General features: G+C 44.0%; 4 protein-coding genes across 10 annotated transcripts in view; 2 read left to right on the plus strand and 2 right to left on the minus strand.

The window, feature by feature from the left end:
* Window positions 1-1,585, minus strand: part of LOC109853618 (lysosomal-trafficking regulator) — a 22,033-nt gene extending 20,448 nt beyond the window's left edge. For 3 of the 5 annotated variants that reach the window (XM_020425910.1, XM_020425909.1, XM_020425912.1), the window contains exon 1: window positions 1,457-1,585. The gene's annotated coding sequence lies outside the window, so the exon portion shown is untranslated. Of the gene's footprint in view, window positions 1-1,440 lie in introns of all 5 variants that reach the window. The other 2 variants (XM_020425911.1, XM_020425913.1) reach the window with 2 other exon arrangements.
* A 96-nt stretch (window positions 1,586-1,681) lies between these two features.
* Window positions 1,682-4,159, plus strand: LOC109853625 (palmitoyltransferase ZDHHC23). Of its 2 annotated transcripts, XM_020425926.1 has the most exons (5): window positions 1,690-1,805; window positions 1,895-2,080; window positions 2,315-2,653; window positions 2,770-2,946; window positions 3,401-4,159. In XM_020425926.1, exons 2-5 carry the CDS (start codon window positions 2,058-2,060, stop codon window positions 3,588-3,590), a joined length of 729 nt encoding a protein of 242 aa, XP_020281515.1. In that variant the 5' UTR covers window positions 1,690-1,805; window positions 1,895-2,057; the 3' UTR covers window positions 3,591-4,159. The 2 variants fall into 2 exon arrangements, with proteins under 2 accessions (XP_020281514.1, XP_020281515.1); XM_020425925.1 differs by having other exon boundaries at window positions 1,682-1,805; window positions 1,895-2,653.
* On the minus strand, window positions 3,643-7,800 carry LOC109853622 (coiled-coil domain-containing protein 191). The gene is made up of 5 exons (XM_020425919.1): window positions 7,323-7,800; window positions 7,015-7,204; window positions 5,986-6,761; window positions 5,405-5,603; window positions 3,643-5,038 (listed from the first exon to the last, which is right to left on the minus strand). Exons 1-5 carry the CDS (start codon window positions 7,526-7,528, stop codon window positions 4,394-4,396), a joined length of 2,016 nt encoding a protein of 671 aa, XP_020281508.1. The 5' UTR covers window positions 7,529-7,800; the 3' UTR covers window positions 3,643-4,393.
* A 358-nt stretch (window positions 7,801-8,158) lies between these two features.
* LOC109853620 (PR domain zinc finger protein 10-like) lies at window positions 8,159-12,831 on the plus strand. 2 transcript variants are annotated; one of them, XM_020425915.1, is made up of 12 exons: window positions 8,159-8,255; window positions 8,417-8,669; window positions 8,764-9,148; window positions 9,254-9,595; window positions 9,708-10,025; window positions 10,114-10,317; window positions 10,406-10,918; window positions 11,007-11,271; window positions 11,405-11,537; window positions 11,610-11,798; window positions 11,886-12,077; window positions 12,165-12,831. In XM_020425915.1, the coding sequence occupies exons 2-12, from the start codon at window positions 8,505-8,507 to the stop codon at window positions 12,444-12,446; spliced, it is 2,988 nt and encodes a 995-aa protein (XP_020281504.1). In that variant the 5' UTR covers window positions 8,159-8,255; window positions 8,417-8,504; the 3' UTR covers window positions 12,447-12,831. The 2 variants fall into 2 exon arrangements, with proteins under 2 accessions (XP_020281504.1, XP_020281505.1); XM_020425916.1 differs by having other exon boundaries at window positions 8,174-8,255; window positions 8,461-8,669.

A 12,831-nucleotide genomic window follows, 5' to 3' on the forward strand; every position in this document is an offset into this window, starting at 1 on the left:
TATAAATGTAAAGTATTGTGTCAAGTATTTGACTTTACTAGTTTGTCAATAAGTGACTCACAACGAATAAGTTGTTTTAACTTACAATTTAGAGTGGACCTCCTGGGACATGCAAAAAATGTTAAAATTAACATTTTTTTTTTTACTGTGTACATTATATTATTTCAACACATTTCTCGCTTTGGGTTTTTTTGTTAATTGAATAATGTCTGACTCTCCGGCCGGTTTATCTCTTGTTTCTTACAAAAAAACTTAAGAGTCCTTTTTTTTTTTTTTAAATTTTACCTCAAAACATTTCCGCTCGTCGCGTCACCTTCGTCGTCGCGAATTGAATCCTCGAGGGCATCAATTTCGCGCATCCGCCGAGATAATTCGCTCGGATATGTTACCGGGATATGTTTAACGCGATTCGATCGCACATGAAGCAAGTGAACAATGATTGAGTCCGTGCGTGCTCTTTTCTCGCGCGCAAGCCCATTCTATAATTAGTGTATAATCGCTATGTACACGGTTTTTTTTGTGATCACGACGACGTCGATAAACAGCGAATCGCCGTCGATGATAAAAGCTGACCTTCGTTAACTGTTTGCCGTACAAAGTCGATATAATTAAGACCGCGCCGATTTCTCACATCGAGTTTTTTTTTTTCGCGCTCTCGCCACCATGTTTTCGTAACTCGCTCTCGTTCCCGCGCTTTTTTTGTGACCGACTTCAGCCGAGAGAGAAAGAGAGAGAGAAAAAAAAATTGCGAGCAAGTTGAACTCAAATATATTTCGCACGTGAGATGAACAAACCGGAGATTTGAGGAAATAAACCGAACAAAAATTAAATTACAATTGAAAAACAAAATATTACACAAATATTGCACAAATGTATATATTTTCTGCACACATATAAGATTAGAAGCATGTAAAAATTTATATTTGTAGATTGACGTTTAAAAAGTGCCAAGAAGCGCGATATGAGCGCGAGAAAACAAGATTTGTCTGTGTTTCATTTGCTCAATGCAAAAACTGATGTCAGATTCAGTTCTTACACACACACAGTTGCAACAAAACAACATTGACATTTGTTGGTAACTTTCGGCACGAGTGAGAGGAGAGCACGGGGATTCGCGCTTTGCTTGACAGTCAAACAGTCAAACAAAGAAAAAAAAAACAACAACGAAGTGTGAAAAGTGCAAGCACATTTTGGATTGTTTACTTTTGCGACTTCGAGACAAGAACAATATCGTTGCGACAGATACGCACACGCGTGCAAAATTCAAGATCTAAGGCTCCTCTTGTGGTAATTGCACTTTTCACATTTTTTCAAAAAAAATGAAAGTTACTATCTCCCATTCTTCTCTCCGAGATATGTTTTTATCTCGCTTGGTGAGTGCGGTAGGTGTAACACTACGCTGGTCCAAAAAAAAAAAACAGAGACTCAAGTGTCAGAGACCTGTACTGAACCTTACTGGATTTTCACGACAGCCAAGTGTGTTCTTGATCAGACGGATGTCGGAAACATCGCAAGTGATCGGCTTATTCGATCGCACGTCCGTACCTTGATCAATGCTCGCCGCAACTGTCAATCACACTGAGAGAACAACACAACACACACGCGAACACTTAGCTCGCCGCTGCGGAACGCAGCGCTGCTGCAGCGCGCAAAGCCCGAACACTTTCGCTTTCCGCGGCACTCGCCGAAGATTCAACAGCAGGATGCGGAGAATCGGAACAGAACAATGTTGCGTCCGATCGCGTTCCTATTTCGATCAGATGCCGAGCAACCGGCGAGCGACACGTGCGATTGGAGCCGAGCAGGTACACTTGTACGCGCTGTGCGTACATTAAAATACAGCAACAATTTTTCTAAAAATAGGAAAAGTGATCCGAGTTTTTAAATAACGTAGTGCTGCCACCTGTCCTCGGATCTGTCTTTCGAGGAATGGGGGGGAGGGGGGAGACCCTCGAGGAAACACCTGAGGCGCGTGCGTTGCTCCATGTTGTCACCACCGGCCCGGTTGGAGAAACGTCAATGGAGTCGGTCTAACCTCAAAAAAGCCGTCGTCGCCGATGCGCCTCTCGTACATGCCAGTGTGAGAAAAAAATCTACTCCCAAGCCTTGGACGACGAAGCATGACCGTATGGGAGAGACTGCGTAATCCGTGCGGCTTGCGCGCGGGCGCCAAGCAGATCTCCGTGGACGCGATGCTACCGCTTCTGGTGGTGCCGGTTCTCGCGGTGATAGCCGCCCAGGCCGTCCTCTGCACGGTCGTCGTGTTCCTGGCCACGCCAATTCTCGTCTATTATCTGCATCACAATTTTCTCAGATTTTTGCTGCGCACCAAGTTCTTCCTCATGTGGACGATCACGAGCGTGCTGATGCTTATGCTGGTGTTCGAGATGAGCGTCGTGCCGCTTCTTGAAATTCTGCCCGAAGAGAACGCGGTGTTCATAGCTTGCGTGGTCGGCGGCATATGGTGCGGCTACAAAGCCAAGCAGAAGGCGGACGCGGCGGCGCAGGAAGGCGTCGTCAGTTTGCAGGGATTGGAACTGGGCGAAGGCAGCGGCGAGCTCTGCGCCACGTGCAGGAGAAGAGCGCCACCAAAGGCTTATCACTGCCGCTTATGCCAAACTTGTATACTTAACAGAGAATATCATTGCAAATGGTACAAACTTGATACTTTGATAAAAAGTATTTGATTATACAATTTAGTTCTACATTGGAACTATAAATTATTTTTAATTGTAGAACTTTGAATCGATTTTCTCTCTTATTTTTCAGGCTGGACTGCTGCATAGGTTCCAGCAATCTAGGCTGGTATTTGGGCTGTTTATTTTTTTCCGCCTTTGCTTTTATTTATGGTTCCAACCTGACTATGACGAGCGTTTGTCATCCGTTCATACTCATTGGCACCATACTTCTGCCTGATGACTGCAGCGACGTTTATCATCAGTTAGAGTATGTATTTCATGCAAATTTATATTATTTTCCAGTTGTACTTTGACCGCACAATGTTAAACGCGCTGAATAGGCTAAGAAGTTCTTGAAATCGTTCCACGAGATAAAACGAGAAGTGAGAGTATTTATATATCGGTCGCACTTCCCGTGCGATCGCTGATAGGGGGACACCCAGTGAAGTAAACTGGAAAGATACAGGGAGAGTCTGTGAAGTTTTAATAATTGCGCGAAAAAGACGAAAAAAAAAAAAAAAAAAACGATAATAATAACGAGCTCCGTAAGAGCACGGAGCACATCGTAAATATTGCAATATCTCTCATTTGCTTTTGTATAACGAAAAGAACATAAAAGTAGCCGATATAGATAACATGTCGCGCAACTGTGTCCGCGCTCGGGACATTCGTCCGGAGGTCGGTCGATGATAATCGCGTAATAAACGTCCGTATTGTTGCAGCCTCGCTCTTTGCTTCGTCTCCGCCGTTTACAGCCTCCTCGTCGGCGTGGTGGTGTTCGCTTACCTCCTGTATCATCTATGGCTGCTCTCTATCGGCACGACGTCGAACGAGCGGCGATTAAACACCGAAAGTCAGTACGATCACGGAATGCTGAGGAACGTGTCTCGGCTATTCTGTTGTAAAACTTAAAGAATTATTGTGTACATATTATAATGTAAGCTAAGCTAGGGGTCTACTTCGGGTTTACTTCGCACAGTGTACATGTACTACACGCCCGTACAAAAAACAAAAACAAAACAAAAAAAAAAAAAAGAAAAAACAATGTTACTGAAATCAAATTTTAGAACAAACTAAGACAACATTAAGGCCAAAATCTGTCGTGAATTGTGCGTCGATAGTCGTTCGCGTCCGTTCGAGAAACAAAGCGCAAGGTGGGGAATACATGTTAGGTATTAAGTTTCGTCGCGCAACTCTTTCCTCATCCTTTCAACTTCTGCGTTCTATCTTTACACGCGACACGGATTCGTCGACTCATCGTCGCAGGTGCGGCGCGTACGTTTTTCCGTATGACGTTTTTGCGTATACTCGATCATCTTTCTCTCAGCGACATATCACCAGATAAAGCACCAGATTCCCATTACATTCGTTATTTCTCTTAATGTTAAACAGTGTGCGTACCATTTGTATATTTATTGTAACTGTGATAAAGTGGCCATTGTACGAATAATATAATAAATTATTACCAGTCTGTATACTAAGGGATGTACAAGTCCAAGTGAAAGAAGAACAATCTACAAACAACAAATGTACAGGTTTATCGAATGCCATGGCATTTCGTTGTTGAACGCGTAGAGGAATATACTGTTCGATCTTACGTGTATCTTAGAGATAAGAGACTATTTACCTCGTCCGGACACACAAGGCCAAAGATTGTCGAACGGTAGTGAGAAAAAAACCTAATGTTACTTCTCCAAATTCGTTACTGTACGCAATTAGTCTTCTAATATGACACCTCTTTGCCTGGGATCAAAATCCGGAATCACTTCTCGCACCGCTTGTCGCCACGCGTCCCTTATTCGCTCGCTCTCCCTGATGTCCGGCATCAATTTCGGATATCTCCTCCACATACCGAAGTATCTCGTTTTCAATTTCTCTTCGTAGTGTTCCGAGACCAGACGTTCTCTCCGCAATCGTTCCGTTTTGTAGTCCACGGTCTTCACTCTCCACAGTTTAAAGCATTTGCTCTGCAATCTCATGTCGGAAAAGTCTCTAGCCACTTGCGCCTTCCTCTTCTCGTCTCGCGTCATCTCTCTCCACGTTTGCAACGCGCGCCACAGCAGGTTCCTGTTGTGAAGCGACACGGCCAACTCGATCCCGATCTGAATTTGACGTTCCGTCTCCGTTCGCCAATCCGCGAACGTTTTTCGCATCAAGGATTGCTTGTGATGGGTCTCGGCTTTGCTCATATGATTGTTCTTCGTTTCGACGAGCGCGACAAACGGATCCATGATGTAACGTCGCAACAAGTACTTGCGATAAAACTCTTCCGCCATGGCATTTAGGTTCTTGAACCTTTCGATTTCGCGCGCTCGTTGCTGCTCACGTTCCTCGCGCAGTCTTTTCGCTTCGCGCAAAGCCTGGAGGATACAGATATCAGGATTTTAAACGTGCGTTATTATTTTCTAAGTAGCGTAACAATTAAGCGGCATTAAACAAAACAGTACTTTATTGTATTGTAGAATAAAGTACAAAAAATATTATATATATATATATAATATATCCTAGTACTGTTGTGAGAAAAATAAAATTTAATGTCTTGGTGCTAAACGCGCAATGTAACATTTTGTTAGGGGAAAAAAAAAAAAAAAAAAACGCGAACGAGCGCGGGATATAAATTTACCCGCAAGGTAAAAGCTCTATAACGAAAGCCAAGTGTACGACACGATATCCAAGTATTAATATAACTTTGACCTCTCATATTAATGTTATATATATTATCTGACCTCTTGTTGCGATCTTCTCCTCTCTAGCTCCGCCTCCTGCCTGGCGGCCTCTTCCTTCCTCCGTTCGTCCTCCAGCTTCTTCCGCCGCGCTTCTTCGCGCAGCTTAACTCTGTTTCTCCTCGCTTCCGCCCGCGCCTCCATCCTCGCTAGAAATCTAGGCGGGCTTGGCACCCGTACAGGCGCCGTCAGAGACTTGTCTCTGTTAATTAAAGGGGAAACATGTAATTAAGAATCTCCTCGGCGTGGAATTAACGCTCGTGTAACTTGGGCTCGATTTAATTTGCCGCTTAAGATAAAGAACCGAACGTCTCTTTAAGCAGAGACTAGCGGAAAGAGACCAAACAAGACAAAACGATCCGCTTTAATTCAACGCTAACTTCTATCCTAGTGTTGGTCCCTACGCCACGAACTGAGACTCGTGATCTCGCAACTTAAATTACACAAAATTAGAAATTTAGATCTAATTTATATCAATACCGAGCAAGTTATAGCAAACTGAGCAAGTTGTTTGTAATCAAGACTTGTAATTAGAAATGTCTGTTAAAGTTTGAATATAACACGTTCATAATGTTTATCTAGACCTGTAGCCCGCTTGTCTCATCAGTTGGATCAGAGTTCTTCTGGTCTGTTGACCGCAGTGAGTCAGAGTCTCCTTGGCCGCGTTCATCGTCTCCTCGCTGGCTTTCATTATCTCCTCCCGCACCTGTTTCAACGTCAGTTCCTCGATGATCTTGTCTTGCTCGGCCAGTTTCAGCTTTTGCTTGCGAATGATCTCTTTCTGCGCGTTCAGTCGATTCTGCGCCGGCGATTCGACGATGGCGCACGGCCTCGACGAAATCTTCTTCTTCTCTTCTATATTCCTCGCGGAGGTTCCTCTCATCGTCTCCGTTTTTCGCGTCTTCAGTTCCTTCTGCGTTTCCGCGATAACGTCGATGAGCGTCTTGATTTTTTGCATTTCGGAATTCTCCGCGACGCGTTCCCGCTCAGCCTTCGCTTTTTCCACGTGCGTTTTCCACGCGCGAACGCACGATTTCAGTTTTCGTCGAGACGCGACGCTCTGTATGCTGGCCCTGATCTCGCGAAGACGTCGCCTGTCCCGCGCGTTTTCCCGAAGAACCTCGAAGCACAACCGCAAAACGCGCGATTCACGAGATTCACGCGATTCGCAGCTCGATCGTTTGTCCTTGATCGTCACTTTGATGCTACCGAAGAGCGCTCTCTCGACCTCGTGTATCGGACGTTGCGCGATATCCGCTGATTCAACATTTGAGGAAATATTAACTCGCTTAGTTTTCTTTCGGATAATCGAGACTTTTTGTTCGGCTGTCTCGCATTTCTTCATATTTAGAGTAATCCGCTGCGAATCAATAATAAAATAAGCTCCAACTCGCAAATGAAAAATTAAAAATCAAAACATTTTCCGCTATACAATTTTTTGAGCGTAATTTTTTTAATCAAACAATTTTATACTTTATTGAACTGTTTTATTTTAGATAAAAATAATTTTTATTTTTCTTTAAACAAAACAGTTTTTTCCGAGCGAGACAATTACATTCCCAAGATAAATTTCAAGAAAAACAAGGAAACTTATCTCGCTTATTAAATTTTACCTTGAGTCTGCTGGTTGTTCCCCAGAAATTTTCGTCGTCCGAGCTGGCTATGCTCTTCTTGCTGCAGGATTTGCGAAAAAATTTTGGCCGAGATTTTCGCAGATCCTGCTCAAACCTGCGTAGTTCCCTGTCTATGAAGGATTGTTCCTTCTTCATTTGCAACTCTCTCGTTTCCTCCTGCGTTAGTATTCTGCAATTATTTCCACAAGGAACACGTTGATGATGAGAAGTTTATTTACTTTTTATATACACTTTCTATATTTTTTTATTCATAGAATTATATTAAAAAGAAAAAAAAAACAACATACCTCTGTGCTTCCGTTAACACCGAAGCTCTTACTGAAGAAACGCGCGGATTTTCGCGATATATCTTGTGCCTCGCGTCCATGATCAAATTCGGATCGAGAAGTGCTTTTCTCACATCCTCCGACATCCGCCGTTTATCGGCTGGCTGGAAAATTGTCACCTTCATCATCTCGTCCATTAACTTCCTCGCTTCATCGAACTGCACCATGTTCGCACGAGTTTGAGAAGTGATATATTGTCACAATATATTTGTCGCCCGGTATTGATCTGTTTATGTCGTCTGGCTTGTGCCAACTTCTGTGTTTATGCGTGGTTTGTTTTCTGTTGTTAAGGGAAGTTTCAGAGAGTTCCCCGACCCTCCAAGGTAAACGGCCTAACCCTTGAAAGATTCGATAGAGTGATGGAAGAGGAGTAGGAAAAAAAAAATAATTGTCGCGCGAAATGGGAATAAAAATAACGCCGTAAACATACGCGGCGCTATCGCGTATATTTCGTTGTTTTATTTTTGTTAATTAAAAGAAATGAATTTCTGTAATAAAGGGAATGGTTTTGTTTTTACAGTTTATAACATCTCGAATAAATTGTAGTAAAAAACAAAGTATACAGCGCTTTTGCAGAAATGTTTCAGTTTTTATTTGTTTACACGTACGACTTACTTATAAAGTTATTAATAAAGATGGCGCGGAGGCATTTATCGACTTTGAATTGATTTACGAGACAAAATAACTTCTTCTCTATCTTTTTCTATTTAAAAAAGAAAATAAATTTCCGCGACTCGGCGTTTCAGTTTCCCGCCATTTGCGCAGCGCCCGGTCGCGATGCGCGGGCAACCTCGACTGTTGATGAGCCAGTGCTTCTCTCTGCAGCAGCAGGTGCACCACACAGAAGCGCCAAGAGTGGTACATCGACTCCGAAAAACCTATATGTCGAGGCTGGTAAGTCTTCTCGTTCGAACTAACCGTGACGCTCGCTTAACGCACACCCGCTTCTGTCTCGTTTTGCCAATCGAGCCGCATGTCGTTCGCTAGACACGCTGATCTCACCGTCGGGAATCGCGTAGCGACGGGGTTAAAGCGATTATTTGGTCCCTTCGTAGTCTGCCAGTCACTCATCCAGATCCGTTGAATGTGACTTCAATAGGCGACGAGGCATCCGGACTTGTCTGGCGCGCTACGTAGCGTAAGATGGATTCGAGGGGCCCTCCCGAGGGGGCCCCTGCCGAGTCCTTCGAGATATCCTGTATCGACAAGGGGGCTGACATCTCAGTGAATTGGCCTACTGATCACGCTTTCGCTTCGTCGATGTGCGAGCAACCGAAAAAGCTCAACAACAGACTTTTGTTTTTGACCGTGAGTAATTTTTTACGATTGACACTGAATTGACAACGTACAACGATGCGAGGTCAACGAGACGAGTATCTCTACGAGACTTTTCTGTCATCAGGTGGAATATGTGGAGGATCAGAACCGTTTGTTTCCCGCGTATGAGCACATCTCCTTCTCTCCGAGACCACCCTCTCCCCTGTCTGAATTCGAGCATCGGGTCAGTCCACTGGATCCAAATATGAGCTCAGCTGCCAGATATTCTCCCACGCCTGTTCAGCTGCCTCCTTCCCCCTTCCCGAATCCCGTTGTTGTGCTCCAAGGTCCTTCCTCTCCCTTGATATCTCAGCCCGAACCAAACATCAGGACGAACATCAATTACGCGACCCAGTTGGCTCATCCGATTGACGGTCAGACTGTACCTCAAACAGACACAACCACAGACTTTGTTGGCAATGGGAACGAGGAGGGATTGGTGTCCGGCAACGAACTGATTTTAATGCAGGGTAAGAGAGATCGATTTGTGATTTAAAACACACATATGTAATCTGTGTGGATTATCTGTTTCTCTGGGGTTTTCTTTATTTTTTCTCAATTTATAATATTTACAGAAACTACACCCGAATTGGAGTCTTCGGCAACTCCATTGATGCTGACGGGGATCCCAAGCACAGATTTTACTCTGACCAGGGATTTTCTGGTGATGCAAGATGATCAAATAAACGTTATCAATACGTTCAAGAATCAAAACATAGAGATGGAGGATAATCCTGTTAACATGTTGTCTGTGACGGAAGATACGAATAAAGAGAACAATAATCTTGTTATGGCAGAGTATGACAAAGAGGATCAACAAGATGGCAAGACATCGCCATCCGATGAGAAAAAGAAAGTGATTGAAAAGAAAGAAGTGAGGAAATCCAAACGACGTTTGACAGATAAAAACGATTTATGTGAGTAATCAAAATTATTTCAAACATGTGGTTTCTCAATAAATACTTTCACACTTGTGTATCTCTAGTGTATCTGATTGTAATGCAATGCCGCGTGTGTTTCTATTTAAAGGGTGCGACGAATACGACGGCAATTGCGCCAAAGATGACGGTAATTTAAACGACGTGTGCACAATCGCAGATCAACCGGTACCTTCGCGTGCCGTAGCAACACTGCCAGGATCGTATCTCTCGTTAAACAAACTATCCACCTCGAACGACGACGTGATCTTCGGGGTTTTTGCGAAGCGCAATATTCGTCGGCGCACGCAGTTCGGTCCGATAGAAGGCGTACTTTGTCCTTACGACGGTTCGTCCTTCGAGAACGCTTTGCCGCTGCTCTACGAAACTGAGAGCGGCGAATTTCTGAAAGTAGATGTTTCCAACGAAAGTGAGTAATCGCGCTTTTTTTTTTTTTTTTTTCAAATGTTTCTTCTCTTGATTTATATTGTTCAAACAACTTTATTTCGATTCTACAGACACATCAAATTGGATGCGTTTCGTTCGACCCGCACTGACGTACAAAGAACAAAATTTAATCATTTGCCAGCAGAAGGACGGAATAGTGTTTTTGACTAATAGAAATATTTCAGCGAAGGAAGAATTGAAGGCGGGTCCTGGTCCAAGCTACGCAAATCGTAGGAATTTGCCGATACTTAAACCAGACGCCAAGGATGAGAAAGGTGCGAAAGATTGGAATATTGTATCGCGTATTGCGCCAATTTTTTTGTTTTGTTTTTTTTATCGTAAATAAATGTTTCTTTTCTCCAGAAGTTGCTAATCAAATTTCTTCGTGGTCGCGCTTTGACGGCAACTCTTACAATCGGCGCATAAACATGCTCCGCGGCAGAAACATCAAAGAAAAAGAGAACTCGCAGAAGAACAAGTGCGGCAAAGAGTGGAAATGCTCTGTGTGCAATCTGATTTTCAAAAAGCTGTCCTTGCTCAATCTGCACGCAATCGCTCACTCATCGTCTAACAATACCAAAATCGAGAATCAAACGTCCACGTGTCCACAATGCAGAGTAACGTTCGAGAAACCGAGCGAGTTGGTGAGTCACGTGTCGCAACACGGACGATCGGCCTCAACGAAGACGAAGAAGCTGACGTCCTTGAGCTCGTACAAATGTTCACTGTGCTACAAGCGTTTCGCCACGCCGATGCGATTGCAACAGCACTGCCTGGTGCACAGTCCCGAGGACCAAAAACCACTGCCGTGCAACATCTGCATGAAACGATTTATGAACAACTCGGCGTTAACCGGTCACCTGAAAACGCACAGAGGTAAAAGTCCGCGTCGCACGTTCGAAAAATATCCTATTTTTTTTTAAATTGCTATTCACCAATATTAATATTTAATTTAACTTTGCAGGAAACGAGCAGGCGTTTGAGTGTCCGATGTGCAAACAGGTATTTCGTCAGGGCATAATGCTGAAAAATCACGTTGAGACACACAGGAATCAGGATGGTATATTCAGCTGTCCCCACTGCCAACGAACGTTCATCAAGTATTCGGTTATTCGCAAGCATATACGGGCTTATCACTCCGAGAGAAAACACAAGTGCCAACATTGCGCGAAATGTTTCCCGACCGTTGACAAATTGCGCATGCATTTGCTGAAACATTCCGACCACAGGTACGGACTTTCAGTCTCTTTTGCCACGTCTTTTTATATTATAATAATATAAAACTAATAGATCGATACGTGTTTATATATATATACAAATTTTTAATGTGTAAATCTGATTATTCTTGACTTGAATTTGCAGAGAATTCCATTGCGCGGACTGCGGCAAGCAGTTTAAGAGAAAAGATAAATTAAAAGAACACATGACTAAACTACATCAGTCGAAGGCAATTAACGGAGAACAGATGACTCAGACGAAGAAATTTGTGCCACAGGTACGCGAGAATATTGCGAAATGATTAACGTGTATTCGCGCGGTCTCGTTTTACGAATCAATCTGTTAACAGGTAAACCCGAACGATTACAATCGCTTTATTTACAAATGCCATCAATGTCTGGTGGGTTTCAAGCGAAGAGGGATGCTGGTGAATCATCTGGCGAAGCGGCATCCCGAAGTCGCGCCGGAATCCGTACCCGAATTAAACTTACCGATTCTGCGACAAACCAGAGACTATTACTGCCAATATTGCGACAAGGTTTCGAAAATAAAATTCCCACGCGTGTTTGCAAGAAATAAAACAATTTTTTTGTATTTTAACGTGTTTTTAAATGTGCGTTTCAAGGTCTATAAAAGTAGCAGCAAGCGTAAGGCACATATCATGAAGAATCATCCCGGCGCGGCTCTACCGGCTAGCAATCGGCAGAAGGAATCGGAATTCCTGGGTCTGCCGAATCCTACGTTCAGCCAGACAGTGGGCAGCATCACGACCGTTCCCCATGGCTGTCAGTGGTGTCACAAGCAATATGCCAGCAAGGTATGATCTCTCGCGTGCGATAAATCAGACAAAGCGAGTTGAGGCAAAAAATTAAAATTGCGATTGTAATTAAAATTGCGATTTAAGGCGAAACTGCTGCAACATCAACGTAAGAAGCACGCCCACTTGATGGAACCGAAGGATCAGATACCGCGATCGCGGAACCGACCGCCGCAGAATCAAAATCAACCGCCGGCGTTGAACATGAAGAACCTCGTGGTGTCCGACTACATTCCTGGATGCGATGTCAACGAGGATTTTCTCAAGCAGAAAGTAATCAAAATATCGGACGACGTCGATCTTGTGCCCAATGGCGGCCTGGAGATGATGGTCGGTCAACAGTTTGTGCGTATGCGGGACATACGCTGAGGAGAAGCGCGGCATCCCCGACACGGGGGATGAGCGTCACTTAATTTATCGAGATATGAATCTCGCGACCTTTGTACGCAGCCGAGATAGGCTGTGGTTTTTTGCTGTCGTTACACTCAAATTGGAGCGACGTCGCGCCCCCTGGACGAGAGGCGGCGAGGTCAGTCGCTTGAGAAACATTTGAGAATACGCGGCTTTGTCGGCGCCGGAGTGCGAAACACTCGGCGCCATTTTGTTGGTTGTATATTAGTCGATCGACAACGACAACGGTCATCGATAATAACAAAAAAATAGCGACTCTTTGGCGAGGAGATTTGTTCGAAGCGGAGGCCGCAATTTTTAAGAACACTTTGTCCGAGTCTCGAAACGAAAAAAAAAAAAAAAA

This window comes from Pseudomyrmex gracilis, unplaced genomic scaffold (assembly GCF_002006095.1).
Source record: "Pseudomyrmex gracilis isolate BER0280 unplaced genomic scaffold, ASM200609v1 scaffold_51, whole genome shotgun sequence".
Lineage (NCBI taxonomy): Eukaryota > Metazoa > Arthropoda > Insecta > Hymenoptera > Formicidae > Pseudomyrmex > Pseudomyrmex gracilis.